Consider the following 16,139-nt stretch of genomic DNA (forward strand, 5'->3'; position numbering starts at 1 on the left):
GGAACCTCAGGATCAATATGGATTGCGGTTAGGGACATGTGGAATGCAGCTTCAGAAATTAGCAGTGGGAGCGCAATGTGAGCATCCCCCAAGGCTCCTATATCCACTTACTTTGGAGTGAGGACCATTGAATGCAATGGGATAGACATGAGAGGCAGGCCCAGAGCCCAGCTATCTCTCTAGGCTAAAGGAAAAGGTAAAGGGACCCCTGACCATTAGGTCCAGTTGTGGCCGACTCTGGGGTTGCAGCGCTCATCTCGCTTTACTGGCGAGGGAGCCGGCGTACAGCTTCCGGGTCATGTGGCCAGCATGACTAAGCCGCTTCTGGCGAACCAGAGCAGTGCACGGAAACGCCCTTTACCTTCCCACCGGAGTGGTACCTATTTATCTACTTGCACTTTGACATGCTTTCGAACTGCTAGGTTGGCAGGAGTAGAGACCGAGCAACGGGAGCTCACTCCGTCGTGGGGATTCGAACCACCGACCTTCTGATTGGCAAGTCCTAGGCTCTGTGGTTTAACCCACAGCGCCACCCGTGTCCCTCTCTAGGATACGCTGACCCAAAAGCATCACTGCCATTCCCCAGCACATGATTCTAAGCAGCCCTCTTGGGCATCTCTCTCTTGACTAGGTGGAGAATGGAGAGATCCATGAGAGTAGAAACCTCTGGCTTTGTTGTGGCTGGAATGTAGCTTAAGGATCCTATCAGTTGCTCCCCACCCTCATCCCATTATGCCTCTGGCCCTGCCCACCCCTGGCATGCAGTAGGAACGCAGCCCTTCAGCTGGAAAAAGCTTTCTCACCCCTGATGTATAGGATTGTGCTGTAAATCTTTCCTGAAATTTGCCACTTGTCTTGAGCAGCAAGGACTCTTGAGGATTGGGGTGGGGGAGAGAAGTTGCCACTTTGATTTAGAGATCTGCCCGGCTCACTCTGCCTGAAGGGCTTTTCTACTGAGCCGCTGAATTCTGCCCAATGTTTATTGTACTCCTGGTATCTTGGCCAAAGGGAGAACGGATCAGCTTGGGATGTGATAAGCCTTGTGGTTTCTGCCGCTGCTCACCCACCCACAGCACGCAGAGTTAAGGCTCAGCCCTTAACTGTTAAGGCTGGTTATTTAGCACACAGATGCAGCAGTCAAAGGAACAGAAAGCAAAATGTTCTTTCTTTCTCGCTTAACGCTTTCCTAGGGGAACATCACAGGCAGATTGCCAGGAGCACTGCTGGTGTCACATATCGGAGATCAGGCTAAATGGTGAATCAGGGAAATCCCCATTTTTGACTCTCACTTCAGCCACGTACTCAGGCAGGCCCTCCATCTCTTTGCCTCAGACCCACACCAACAATATGGGGGAAACCGACCCACCTCATGGGATTGTTGTAAGGAAGAAGCACGAAATAAACGGGCGTGAAGTGCTTTCAACGTTACAAAACCATTGTGGAAAGGCTGAATATTAAAATCGTAGAGTTGGAAGGGGCACCAAGGGTCATCTAGTCCAACCCCCTGCAATGCAGGAATCTCAGCTAAAGCATCCATGACAGATGGCCACCCAACCTCTGCTTAGAAACCTCCAAGGAAGGAGAATTTGCCATCTCCCAAGGGAGATTGTCCCACAGTCGAACAGCTCTTGCTGTCAGAAATTTCTTCCTGATGTTTAGTCAGAATCTCTTTTCTTGTAACATGAAGCCATTGGTTTGAGTCCTAGCCTCAAGAGCAGGAGAAACCAGCTTGCTCCATCTTCCATGGGACAGCCCTTGAGATATTTGAAGATGCCCATCATGGCTATCAATATTATTTGTGCTTCCTTTGTTACTGGAGAGAAGCAGTTTCCAAGTCTGAAATAAAAGTGCGTTTCTGCCTCTTTGGGAGGCATATGCAGCACAAAATTTAGGGAGCAGAACTTTCACATTCCTCAGACTGGAGGCAATTTACAAACTGACCCACTGAATACTCGTAAAGCTGAATGAAATCCCCAGTTTCACCAATGCTGCCCCGATACCTACTATTTCATTCTTCCCACCAAAGTCCTGTTTTTCCTAATCATTTCCTCCTTTATCCCCTCGCTTTTAAAAGTGGCTTTTTCCTTTTGTTGTTGCAGTTTCAGGGCAGCTAGAAGAGGCGAGCATCTTATTCGATAAAAACAAATTGATCTTAGAGAAAGTAAGACACCACCAAGCTATCTGACAAACAATCTCAGGAACTATAGTGCAAAGCTTAGCTGCTGTTGTGCTTTAGATTAAACTGAATCTGGCAACCCCAAATCCACTCCCAGGGACAATCCGAAAAGCAACGTCTGGTCACAGTCTGAAGTCACAACAAAAGAGGCAAGGTCCAGAAACGGTCCAACATCAAAACACTGGGAATTTCCATCGTCAGCTAAATCACAAGGTGCAGCAGGGAGCCGCTGCAAGGACAGCCAGCATTCTTTGCCAGGACCTGGACTGAGCCTTCAGAGTCCCACCCAGGCAATCTGGATTGCTCACCTTCTCAATTTAGAGTAACCCCTCCACCTATAGCCTGGAAGAAGGGATGCTAAGGCTATCAGCAGCTACCAACCACACTGGCTATGCTCTACCTCCACAGTCTGTGGCATAATGCCTCTGAACGTATAATCACAAATGAGGAGGATGCTTTTGTGCTCAGGTTCTGATCGTTGGTTTCCCATAGGCATCTGACTGGCCTTTGTGAAAACAGGATGTTGGACTAGATGGGCCATTGGCCTCTTCCAACAGACTCTTCTTATGTTCTCATTCTGCTGTAAACACTCAAACGCAGGTTCCCTTGGGGGAAAAGTAGTAAGTCTTATAACCAAAACATAATGAGTGGACTTCCAAGAATTGGATAGTTGGTTAAAGTGTGGAGCTGATAACAGCAAGATTGCAGGTAGAATCCCTGTAATGAACAGTTATATATATTCCTGGGACTCGATGGTCCTCCGGGTCCCTTCCAAGTCTACAATTTTACGATTCTGTGATTCTACAAACTGGCTTGCTACTCATATTATACTTATCTGGAGGTTGCCTAGTCTATATAGCCTGTATAGGGAAGCAAAGGGCTGTCTGCAAATTCAACTGAGAAAATTGAAAAACACGCAGTGAAAGCCATTCAACCTCCAAGGCGCGTTGGAAAACAGAAGCATTTACATCCGGGTTTTCGGTGTTCGGGTTCTGAAATGTTCGTCAATGGAGAACCTCGAGAACCGAGAACTGTATACTGGAAGCTGCCCAGAGTGTCTGGGGCAACCCAGTCAGATGGGTGGGATACTAAATAATAATAATAATAATAATAATAATAATAATAATAATAATAATATAGGCACAAGCAGAACACAGATTATTAGAGCTAGACAAGTAAACACAGCAGGGGTGACAGCTTGAATAAAATATTGGCGGGGGGCTAGTAAGCCCCACCCTGAATAATCAATCACAAGATGCGACACACACACACACACACACACACACACACACACACTTGAATGGAAATGCCCATCAACTTTGGGCCCCCCTGGCCTCATCAATTATTTTATGGGGGGAGCGAAGAGACTTCAGCCCTTAGGAGTTGGCTCCTATGAAACAGCATATTCCTGTGCGGCAGGCAGGTTTATTATCTGCCCAGTCTTGCCCATGTATATCAGTGGGGACCACACGATGCCCTTCGTGCACAGCCGATCACATCCCCCCTCTCTGCTGCTAACATACTTTGCGCACAAAACATGTGGACACCCTGTACAGTAAACAAGGATTGGAAGATGTGTTTGCCATGCTGCAGATAACTAAATGAAAGGTCCCCACAGAAACGTGAAAGCCAAGAAGGTAGGGGGGGTGGGATTAATTTGTTTTGCTTGGATGCGATTTAAATATGTCAATATTAGAGCAGTATAATTACCATCCGAGTCATTCCGGCAAACAAGCCGGTAACAGAGACAGCTTTAAAGGAGACACGTTTCCTCCTGGCACCGTTCTGAGACAGGAACCAATTGAATAAAATTAGCTCTCCTGATGTATGTTGCTTTGTCTTCAAGACCAACTCCAAGGATGCCTCGAAACCTAAAAGGTGGAAGAGGCCAAAGCCTGGTGGAGGTAAGCTGACAGTTGCCTTGTTGAGGAGCTATATTGAGACAAATCTCCTGGCAGAATCCATTCATTCAAATCATTGACATTTATAGGTCCGGAAGAGGTCAAAATAATGAAGTCCTGCCTGCTTCCTGAAAGTAGGATCTTCCATGCATCAACGGCACCTTTGAGATGCGTCAAAATTAACGTTCATGATCCAGAAAGCGGTTAGTCCCAAGCAAATCAGCAGGCATTAATGAGTGGCCTTGAAATACAGGTGACTCCAGACAGCTTAAGCAGGTGTGCCAAGCCACAAACTACAGCTTCCCATAGCTGCTAGTGAAAACAGACTCCTAAAACAGTTAACAACCTGATCCATATTTACTCAGAAGACAATCTTACAGATTTACCGTATTTTTCGCTCTATAAGACGCACCAGACCATAAGACGCGCCTTGTTTTTGGAGGAGGAAAACAAGAAAAAAAATATTCTGAATCTCAGAAGCCAGAACAAGAAGCGGTATCTCTGCGCAGCGAAAGCAGCGATCTTTCTTGCTGTTCTGGCTTCTGGGATAGCTGTGCAACCTGCATTCGCTCCATAAGACACACACAGTGTGGTGTGTGTGGTTAAGAGCGGTAGTCACGTAATCTGGGTAACCGGGTTCGCGTCTCCGCTCCTCCACATGCAGCTGCTGGGTGACCTTGGGCCAGTCACAGTCTCTCAGCCCCACTCACCTCACAGAGTGTTTGTTGTGGGGGAGGAAGGGAAAGGAGAATGTTAGCCGCTTTGAGACTCCTTAAAGGGAGTGAAAGGCGGGATATCAAATCCAAACACACATTTCCCCTTACTTTTTAGGAGGGAAAAAGTGAGTCTTATAGAGCAAAAAATACGGTAAATTGTGCTTATGCTTATGTTTGAACTGTTATTGGGCTTGGGTTTGGGCTGTTCTTCATTCAAGTTAGGAACTATCAATCACAGCAGGCCTAAGTGATATTACATTTTTGATGTTGGCATCCGTCTGTCTCAAGAGAGAGTGGAGTGCAACTATGAAGGTGGAAGTCAAACTGTTGTGTTTGCAGCACCGAAGTAATCTCCCCAGGGCGCAAGCCTGGACAGCATGTATGGAAGTCCTGGGCTTTCCAGGTGACAAGACACTCACACACACAGACACACACAGACACACACACACACACACACACACACACACCCCGCCTGGCTGATGTGGTTCAAAGGAAAAGAGCGATACATTTGGCACCAGCTTGGCTGTAGGAGTTGTTGGAAAAAGGTGTGCAAGCCGCCATTCAACCCTCTTAGGGACTCCACTTTGGATTTGTGTAGGGTTTACTCAGTGATTTTTTTCTGGGGGGACGCAGGGGTATGCATACCCCTAAACATTTTGTGTATCTAATGGGAGAAAATTTTTAAAATTAAAATAATTATTTTTTAGCACGGTGATTCGTCAGTTCCATTGCTAACCCTGATGGCAGCCTCATTTCCTGTCGCGGTGTTTCCTGATTCTCAGACAGAATGACAGTACCCCTAAACATTTTTTTTAAAGAAAAAAAAGCACTGGGTTTACTCCTTAGGCTTTTCTTGAAGAAATCCCACAAGGCAGCAGAAGTATAGTACCAGAGTTTTCTTTCTCCTGGATGAGCTACCTTCCCATATTGACGAGCCCCACCTGCCCCTCACGTCCATCTACAAAAACGAATAAAAAGACTCTGCCTTACCTTAGTCAGGCCATTGCGTCCATCGAGCTCAGTATTTCCTATGAGCTGGCTCCAGCCACATAGCTGCCTCCTAGGCCAAGAGGTCTACTTGTGAGTAAGCAAGGCTTGATACTCCTTCACTGTCTGCAGCTGCGGTTTCAGAAGCCAGCACATAGAAGGCCTCCCTCTTGAGCAATGCGATTCCTAGGCCTCAGGGCCCTTGGGCCTAGTTCCCGAGTACAAGCCTCCGGCCTGCCTTGCGTGTTGTGCCCTTTGCCTGTGCCACGGACCTTGGACTGCTGCCTTACTCCGCTCCTGGGTCGTGTTTGGGCCTAGACTGAGTCTCTGGCTGCTTTGGGCACCCGCAGCCCCGCTATCGCTGCTGAGCAGTTTAGGGAAGGCTTTCGTCTTCGCCTCACTGGGGCCCCTGACATGACAGCACCCTCGAGTGCCCATGAAAAGAAGCTGGATGATCCAAGCCCCAAATTCTCAACAGGATTGCAAGCAGAAGGCCGCCGGTTCAACCCCCAGCATCTCCAGGTACGGTCTTGCCTCAAATCTTGAAGAGCTGCTGCCGGTCAGAGTAGACCATGGGTAGGCAAATTAAGGCCCGGGGGCCGGATCCGGCCCAATTGCCTTCTAAATCTGGCCCATGGATGGTCTGGGAATTATTCTTTTTTTTACGTGAGTAGAATGTGTCCTTTTATTTAAAATGCATCTCGGGGTTATTCGTGGACCCTGCCTGGTGTTTTTACATGAGTAGAATGTGTGCTTTTATTTAAAATGCATGTCTGGGTTATTCGTAGGGCATAGGAATTGGTTCATTCCCCCCCCCCCCGCAAAAAAAAGATATAGTCTGGCACCCCACAAGGTCTGAAGGACAGTGGACCGGCCCCCTGCTGAAAAAGTTTGCTGACCCCTGGTGTAGACAATGTGGGGCTAGATGAGTCCAACAGTCCCATGGCAGCTTCCTGTCTCTCTGGCTACCTGCAGGGTTCCTGCAGGGCCTTTTAAAAGTGTGCCGTTGCTAGTAAATAAAAACAAAGTAAATGCCAGTTGGCTTTTTTCAGTAGCCTAGGGTTGCCGTATTCCGAGCAGCAAAAATCCGGACAGAAAAATTGATGAGCTTTTTTGGCAAAATCACACACACACACAAAATTGATGTTTTTGAGCTGTCTTTAAGGAAAATCAGCAAAAACAACGCTGCCGACCTGGTTTGCCATGCGCCTGGATTTTCCTGGACATTTTGCTGATTTCCGCCAGGACACTGCGGTATTCCACATATGTCCGGGAAATTCCAGATGTATGGCCACCCTACAGTAGCCTGATGAGGAATTCTGGAGGCACTGGTTCATTTTTATTTTGCTTTGCTTGTGATTTCTTAACTGAATTGACTTGTAGGGCAACTTCTGCAAAGTTTGTCTTCGGGGTCAGCTCCATGTTTGAGGGGCATCTGGCCAAAGTGGTCTCTGGTGATCTCGCACGAGACTTTCCTCGTGTTGGTGGTGGCAGCAACACACCAAGGGCAACTTCCGGTTTTAGTTTTTCATAATGCCCCATTGCGCCTGATTTGGGGCCCCCCAGGGCATCGTGGGAAATTAAAATTGAAGTTCACAGTCCCAGCTGCCCAATGTGGACTACCAAGAGTCAGTGTCAGCCTATTGGTGAGTCCTGCAGGAACCCTGCCACCTGCCCTCAGATGCCAAGTAGTTATGCTGAATCTCATACCCCACAAGTGTCCCAGAAAAAAAGGGACATCCCATTTTTCTCTGCAAGAGCAATGCAACCAGTTTGGCTGCTGTGATATCGCATGATTTCGCACTGAGATCTTGCCCTGAAAAAATGTGCTTGTGGGGGGGGCCATCATCTCGTGTGGCATCCCCAAACAATCCTTTTTTTGGAGCTGTTAGAGCACGGCCCCAATAACAGCACATTTTTCAGACTTTGTGATATTGCATGGGTCATGTGATTTGGGAGCACAGATGGAAAGATGCACATTCCCAGTTTTGGTACTCAATAAGTTGGAGGGTATAGGATCTGCTTGTGTTGTTTGGCTCAAGTAAGAGCCAAAGGTTATGTTTATCCTAGCTGATAACCCCGTTCAGACATTAACTTACCGTATTTTTTGCTCTATAAGACTCACTTTTTCCCTCCTAAAAAGTAAGGGGAAATGTGTGTGCGTCTTATGGAGCGAATGCAGGCTGCGCAGCTATCCCAAAAGCCAGAACAGCAAGAGGGATTGCTGCTTTCACTGCGCAGCGATCCCCTCTTGCTGTTCTGGCTTCTGAGATTCAGAATATTTTTTTCTTATTTTCCTCCTCCAAAAACTAGGTGCGTCTTGTGGTCTGGTGCATCTTATAGAGCGAAAAATACGGTACCTTGAGTTCGATATACACGAGACCTAGGCCTGCTCAAACCACACCTTCTCTCTTATTTTCATGGCGTGCCGCAATCAAAGACTTCCTAGGTGAATTAACTATAGTTTTCCATACCACATTATTGATGTCTATAGGGGTATTCTTGCTCTATAGCACAACTAAAGTGGGACATTTGTGGCCAAGAAAAGTTTGTAGATGATCATAAGCAAGTTATGGGACGCACACTTATTGGAAATGAAGTGGTACGTCTGCCCAGAAACCTTTGCAGGCATAAACAAGTACTGAAAGCAGGATCAGATATAACTGCCCGAAACCATCATAAATACACAATAAAAAGGACATCATGGGGGTCCTTCACATGCCTGTTCATCCCCTTGCATATGCATATGCTGGACTTCAGCCACTGTCTTGTAAATGCTTTAAATGCCTCCCTTGATTATTCATTGGGGCAGGATTTACAATGCTCCAGCTGTGGGGTGGACTTCTTATATTACTGTATTCATATGGTTAAAATACCAGCATCCCAAGAATACCTTTAAGGACAGAAGTGGACTTTCAGCTTATCTAAAGTCTTTCCTGCTGACACACGTAAAAATAATAACATTAATAATTCTTAACACTTGCCTTCTCCCTCTTTAGCTGGTTTTGCTAAAGAGGTTTTTTGGAGCAGCTTTGAGTTTAGCCATAAATATAATTTCCAAATCCTGGCTTCGGGTAAGATGATCCGAGGCACCATTCCAGTGTCACAAAGATTTTGTTGCCCATCTACAAAGAAACAAACATTTCTTGGAAGGCGACAAGCAGGAGCTCTGTTTGTGTCCGTTCCCCGAGGGCAACCCAGCAATCAGTAAGGTGTTATTTTTAGGAAAATGAGATCCAATGCAGATATCAGTTCCCCTTAAAGCTACTTTTGGGCCTGCACTATTTATCTATTTTGGTGCCACTTCTGATGGCAGCACTTACAGAGGCCCTCTCAGCTTCCACCAGAAGGACTGGCCCAAATGCCTGCAGAAGAATGATGAGCAACAGTTCGTTTCCAGGCCCAATTCAAGGTGCTCATGTTAGTGTTTAAAGCACATAATGACTTGGGCTCCAAATATCTGAAAGACCGGCTTCTTCTCTACAGAAGAAACTTTCTTTTTACCAATCTCCTCCTTTGGGGAAAGTTTGCTCTTTTGAAGTCAAATGTGGCCATGTTGGGTTTTCTTGGTGATTGGTCGTTTGTTTACATGTATGGTTTTCCCAGTGCTGATGTACGGAAGTGAGAGCTGGACCATAAAGAAGGCTGCTTGCCGAAGAATTGATGCTTTTGAATTATGGTGCTGGAGGAGACTCTTGAGAGTCCCATGGACTGCAAGAAGATCAAACCTATCATTCTTAAGGAAATCAGCCCTGAGTGCTCACTGGAAGGACAGATCCTGAAGCTGAGGCTCCAATACTTTGGCCACCTCATGAGAAGAGAAGACTCCTTGGAAAAGACCCTGATGTTGGGAAAGATCAGGGCACAAGGAGAAGGGGACGAGAGAGGTCAAGATGGTTGGATAGTGTTCTCGAAGCTACCAGCATGAGTTGGACCAAACTGCGAGAGGCAGTGGAAGACAGGAGTGTCTGGCGTGCTCTGGTCCATGGGGTCACGAAGAGTCAGACACGACTAAACAACAACAACAACAAAATGTTTAGTTTAATACCACCATGGTCATTGCTCTCATATTTGACTTGACAACACCTACATCTTGCAGCAGGTTCTGAGCACCACTCAAGATTAGGTCCAGGGTTTCTGCCATGGCTAATTGCTCTTGGGCACAGTCAAATGGAATATCTAGAAATTGTACCTCTTTGTCATGACTAGAACACATATGTAGCCAGTCTATGTGCAGGAGGCCTCGTCCCCAGAGTTGCTCAGGAATTCCAAGAAACGAACAAATCAGTGCAGTGTTTAAATCAGTGGCTAAGGTCAGTTTTGATCAAGTTCATTCCACCACCATCTTTATTCAAAATGGTGTCCTGCTATATCCGAACTCAGACAAAAAACGGCTCCTTGATCTCAGGAACCATCACAAAAAAAGTTGGTTTTGCTATCTTAATAGGTGTACAAATGAACGAATAAACACACAACTTTCCAAAATATATAATGCAAGTGGATGTCACTTGGCTGGCAAAAGCTGTAAAATTTTCTTCCATCTGGTAACATGGAAGCTTACCTTTCAGCAGAATCTGCTGAAACACCTATCTTGGAAAGCGTTGCAGCATCGATTAAAGGCTCCATTTCTTTACATGGCCCTGATGCCTATATTCTGAAATTCCACTTGGCAGTATTTTCATTGTGAAGAAACATCTTTCCTTTCTGAAGCACCAACTTCCTTGTGAACTGGCCGTTCTCCGTTTGGATGTGTTCACAGATACAATGGAAGTTCCATCATCGGGCCATCCTGAAGTGACTTATAAGAGGCAGGGGGTTCTTTTCAGTGCCAGGAAATGTAACATTATTGTTGTCTCTGAATTGGTGCTCTCACAAGCTGTTAAATCCTTGGCCCCAAATTAAAAAGAGACACAGAGAAGTATAGAATTATTTCTTTTCTTCCCGGGCCAGGGGGGAAGGCGGGAGGGAAGAAAATATATCAAAGGAAACGAACACAGTTACACAACCCTTTCTCACCTACTATCAAGCCTCATCTCTGTTAGCAAAAATATCATGTTACCTATTTTGTGTCTTTCATTGTGTGGGACCAACAAAAGTACAAACACTGTGATCTGCTATGGTGGATATCATATGTTCCAGCCGGACAGGGTAATTTTGTGATCACTGAAAGAAGAAAGTTCGAGCAGAGTGTTCTCTAACTGCTACACAACTGTGTGAGACAATACATTATACTGAGGCGACTCGACACCACAGGACCCTTGCAGACTTCCTTTTTTTTTGTTGTGCGTTTATGATGATTTGTGCTCATGATGGTATTGGGGCGGTTATATGAGATCCTGCTTTCATTACTATTCAAGACTGTAGAGGTTTTGATTTGAACATATTTCCAATCAGTGTATTACCCTGAAGTAATGCTGAAAACCTGTAACTTCTTAGGTCTCTATGTGCATCAGTTCCAGTTAATTTTTTTCCTCCTTCTGCTGCACTGTATTTTGAGAGTGCCCCTGCAGACAGCAAGAATATGGTGACACGGTGGAAACATCACACAACTAATAATGCAGAATGTTGGACGGGTGGTCTGGTGTAAGTCCAAAACTATTTGCATCATGTTGCAGAATGCACCTGCAAAAAAAAGAGCAGTTTGGAGAGAGCCAGAATCTCATCAACCACTACGTAAGCAATTTGCAAGCTTTCTACATTCAGGAAAAAACTTTCCCATTAACCAGCCCTCTGGCAAACCGCTGTATATTTGTTGAAATGCCTTTTCCCCATATATCCATCCCAGATGGGGGAATCTCTTCTTGTTCCATCAGCTCTGTTCATCATTATACCATCTGTATGGCATTGCAAAGCTGGTGTTTCTGCTCTTGTGGCTATTAAAGCAAAGCGGTGCGACAGACTGGCTGTTGAAAGTGACCTGAGATGTGGCAAGCACGGCTCATCACATTAATAATAATTGAAGGCGCCTTTTTGAAATTTCATGTGGGTGAGGGTTTTTTTGAAAATTTGCATATATATATTGGAATATAAATACTTAGATTTACTTATCCCAAAATTATTATTTGACGTTAAAAGTATGGGAAGAGTATGGGATTTTTCTGTTGGCTGAAAGGGGGCATGGGTTAGAAAAGGCTAAGAAATAATGCCCCAGCAGAACGAGTGCACTGGATACTGCCTGATATCTTTTCCCCATGTACTGTACACATAAAAGCTTTTTGCGTGTGTACGTAAAAGGTTAACGGTGAATGGTTCCAAAATGAAAATGGAAACCTGACGTAAAGGCCGCAGGTCTGTGCAGCTTGTGACTCCTGTTACTCAACCTGATGGTGAATCCATACAGTTTATGGAATCTCTAGTGAATCCATGCCTGACCCCAATGGATTCCATTTGGCTTCGTGGCTCATAAATGGCGCAGGCTTTCTCTAAAATTCTATTTTGACTTACATCCCCAACCCCATTTGCTACATTGGTTTTCAAAGGGCTTAAAGAACCAAGTACGTTTTATCAGGGTACGGTGGCCTTCTGATAGGGCTAAGTGTGGGACCTCTGTACCACGGACCCAAAAGGGGCTTTGAAGGCCCTGCCCATTAGCTGGTTGATCACCTGATCGCATGAGCAGTTTGGGCATCCGTAAGCTGCGTTGGTCAGATGCTTGGGTGCAGGATAGGTGCAAACCAGTTCAGGCTCCTACATGCACTTACATTGGAGCGGGCCGTGTTGAGCAGAGTGAAGCTTACTTCTGAGTAGACACCGCTGGGATGTCACTGTTAATTGTCCCCTTTGGAAGTGGTCAAGGCTTACCGAATCTGATGTGGAAAGTGATATGGTGCCAAGCGCAGGGGCTCGAGGCAAATGATGACATATTCAAAGCTGTTTGAGGACGGAACTTCCATTATCCCCGCTCTGTTCCAAGAACATGCCGCTGTTCCAGCAGCAGACTGGAAGGAGAGGCACATGTCGCAAATGCCGGGTCTTAGCAGCAGCCCAAAGCGGCTGAGGGTGATGACGGGAATGGGATATAGAGGTTGGCGCAGGCACATGGGGCCCTGATACATCTCTATAGCAAAAAGGTCCACTCCTCCTCCTCAGTCCTGTGCCTTTTAAATTTAAAACGGGCTTCGCCCTGCCAAAATGCAATCCGATTTATTTACAGCCGGGACAGAACCTGTGGCCTCTTGACTTCCTAAGAACACGGCTAGCAACCAGGGCATATCAGGAAAGGCCTGGGATTCTGTTCCCTCTTCAGAAGCGAAAAGTAAAGCCCCAGAGGTTCCCCTCCTTCCTCTTTGCAAGTCCTTTGCACTCCCTCCACCGATGACTGATATATAAATGCAACGATATCAAATGGGCTGGTCCCATTTCACAAGCACGCCCTGGCTGCCTTACATCTTGGCCCGAGATCGAATCTCACAAGATACTCTGCAGTGATTTACGGGTGACTCTCAATTTGTCACCGGCTGTTGCAGGAATTAAGGCTGTGTTTTGCATGCTAAAGCCTTGCTTATTTTTCTGTTCTTTCTTAATCTATTTGAATAACACTACCAGGGTGCTGTTTCATTTGGAGCATTTCCCATTCAAATAGTTATTGCTTCACTTTCTTTGCTCTTTCATGTTGCCACAGATGTGGCGGATCTGTGTTGTGTGCATGTCCCCTGCGTCGTGTTGCAGACCAAGCCATGACACAAGATTTAGGTAACGCAGATTTATGGCTACAGTTTTGTAGACTCCATTGGGGAAGGGACGCAGTCGTAATCGCCGCAAACGCTTGTTCTTTCTTTCTGCCGGCGCCATTGTTGTCTTTTTCTCCTTGCAACATAATTTTTCATTTCGTTTCTATAACACTTTATATTTTTTAAGAACAAAAATATCAAAGAAGTTTACAAAGCATCAAATAAAGCACCCCAAAATAAAACTCTCCCCCCACAACCTCACAATGCCTGTGATAGCATCGTCCCATACCAGATGTAACCTACGGATAGGACTCTGAACTGAAAACAGAGATGTTTTATGTACCTTTGTTATCCATGAAAATCGTTCAATAAAAAGAATTTTAAAAATACAAAATGTACATTCAAAGCAACACAAGAGGAAACTAAAATATAATCTTTTGCACAGAAGGCCTCTGCTGCAGTTGCTGCCGCCGCCAGTGATTCTAAGTCAACAGCCATGCTCAAGAACACACAGCCATCATCATCCAGAAAATCAGGTGAGTTGAGTGTGATGCTACTTCTTGCTATTCTAATTTTGCCCCAGGAGCGCTTTGGGCCTTCTTGTTATAAGTAGTAGTTGCGGGGCAGTTGGAAGAGCAGGCATCCTTTGGGCCCTGGTGTTCAAAGAGGATGTGGCAGATGCCAAGAGGGCAGTTCTCAAAAGTGTGCCCACTCTTAACACCTGGTCTTTCAACAGCAAATATGACGTTGTTGACTGTGATGGTCTTCCAGGACTTCAAGAGTCTGTTGACAACAGCTTCACAGTTGTCAAAGGGACATTCCCACATGCCAAAGAAGAACATAGGCTGCCAACTCACATTTTATTCTATAAGCAATGGACGCTAGAGTGTTTGGGTTTTCCCCCCCTACGTAGTCCACTCATAGTTTAGATCTGTTACAAAAAAACTCGCTCCTGAAAAGCTGCTTCTTGAGAAACCCGTATCATTCAGAAAATAAAAGCTCGTTGCAGGTTGATTCTGTGCTATCCCGCAGTTTGAGAACAGATGTATGTGGTGCCAGCCACCAGGAGGGTGATTATCCAGACCTGTCCAACTGGCACTCTACCAAGACCTGTAATAGGTACTTCCTTCTTAATTTCTCAAGTCGGGAGGAAAATGCATGGATAACTTAATGAAAGGAAGGGTTTTCAGATATGTTGTGAAGTTACCACATCTACCCTTATGAGTGGCATGATCTAGCGTGTTGAGGATGAGCATGGATCATTCCAGATTGAGAGGAACAACATTTTTTATGTTACAAATGGGTTTACTGCATACACACTTGGATTAGCCTCTTTTGCTCTTCTGCAAGAAAACAGGTGGCCTGTCGAGAAGCTAAGCCAAGAGAGGTCAGTGGCTGGAAGAAGTGAAATCTATACTGCGATAAATGCACGGAGGGTGATGTTCTGCTGGTGATTGTAATAATGAAGGTCACATCCACACTATGCCTTTAAAGCACTATTATATACCACTTCACGAATCGCGACTTCCCCCAAGAATCCTGAGAACTGTATTTTCATCAGAGTGCTGGGAATTGTTAGGAGATCTTGAACAAACTATAGCTTGCAGGATTATTTGGGGGGAAGCCATGACTCTTAAAAAGTCTTACAACAGTGCTTTAAATATAGTGCAGATGTTTGCCGGCTTTTTCGATGGGTTTCAGTTATGCACAATTTTGCCAACACGCATAGTGACTTGGAACGTAACCCCCGCACAAACCAGGGAGTGGGGAAGTGCCTGTACTTTTGTGAAACATTTCGCCACAAGACACACGAGGACCCCTAGGCGAATTGTTAAGCGAACCCCCGGCCGTTACGGAAGATTATGAGGCATCTCCCAGGATACTCAGTAAATTGGCTTGGGAACAAAACAAGCCTTTTGGGTCTGGCCATAACTCTGTGATGGCTCATGTGTTCTGCCTGCAGATGACTGCGTGTTAACTCCCTACCATCTCTTGGGTAGCAGCTAGATAATACTGATCTAAATGGTCCAGTGCTCAGCCAATTAAGCTGCTATGTCATAGTTCCAAACTATCTTTTGTGTTATGGGGAGAGATTCTCCAAACAACTCCAGTCTAGCTGTGGTATAAGTTAACACATTCCAATAAGTCTTAACCTTAGGAGGTTTTTATTTTGTTTTATTAATCATACATATTGAACCACCCTCTCCAGTGGATTGAACCCAGGGGTGGGCAACATGTGGCCCTTGAGATGATGTTGGGATTCCCAACTCCCATCAGCCTTAGCCCGCATGGTCAGTCGTCAGGGATGATGGGTGTTGTAGTCAAACAATAGTTTAGCCAACCCTGATTGAGCCAAACTTCACAACAGAAGGTTTAAACCTGTCTGGCCCACAGCGTTAGATTATCCAAACGATAGGGTTGCATCCCACACAGGCAAACTTGGAGTGCTATAAAATGGGATTTACAATTAGATTTTTTTGAAGAATATATATATAAATAGGAATCTCCTAGAAAGACATTCAGGTAATGCAAAGTTTGCGTATTTGCCCAGTCCAAATCCCATCAAATTCATTTCTTTCTTTTTTTTAATAAAAAAAAATTGCCCAACAAAATGAAAGTCAGGCTAGTTATAGCTTCTGCTAATAGCTGTCATGGTGACTGGTCCTGTATGCATACTTTGAACAGGTGT

At 45.4% G+C, this 16,139-nt stretch overlaps 1 protein-coding gene across 1 annotated transcript in view; it reads left to right on the plus strand.

The window, feature by feature from the left end:
* Positions 1 to 5,679: 5,679 nt before the first annotated feature.
* The window catches only part of SMAD7 (SMAD family member 7), a 106,955-nt gene continuing 96,495 nt past the window's right edge, over positions 5,680 to 16,139 (plus strand). Inside the window, exons 1-2 of the mRNA XM_083403011.1 lie at positions 5,680 to 6,302; positions 13,896 to 13,986. Of these exons, the coding sequence (XP_083259137.1) occupies positions 6,195 to 6,302; positions 13,896 to 13,986 (199 nt within the window). The 5' untranslated portion in view covers positions 5,680 to 6,194. The remainder of the gene's footprint in view (positions 6,303 to 13,895; positions 13,987 to 16,139) is intronic.

The sequence above is a fragment of the Podarcis tiliguerta genome (assembly GCF_965153285.1).
Source record: "Podarcis tiliguerta genome assembly, chromosome: 11".
NCBI classification, from domain to species: Eukaryota; Metazoa; Chordata; class Lepidosauria; order Squamata; family Lacertidae; genus Podarcis; species Podarcis tiliguerta.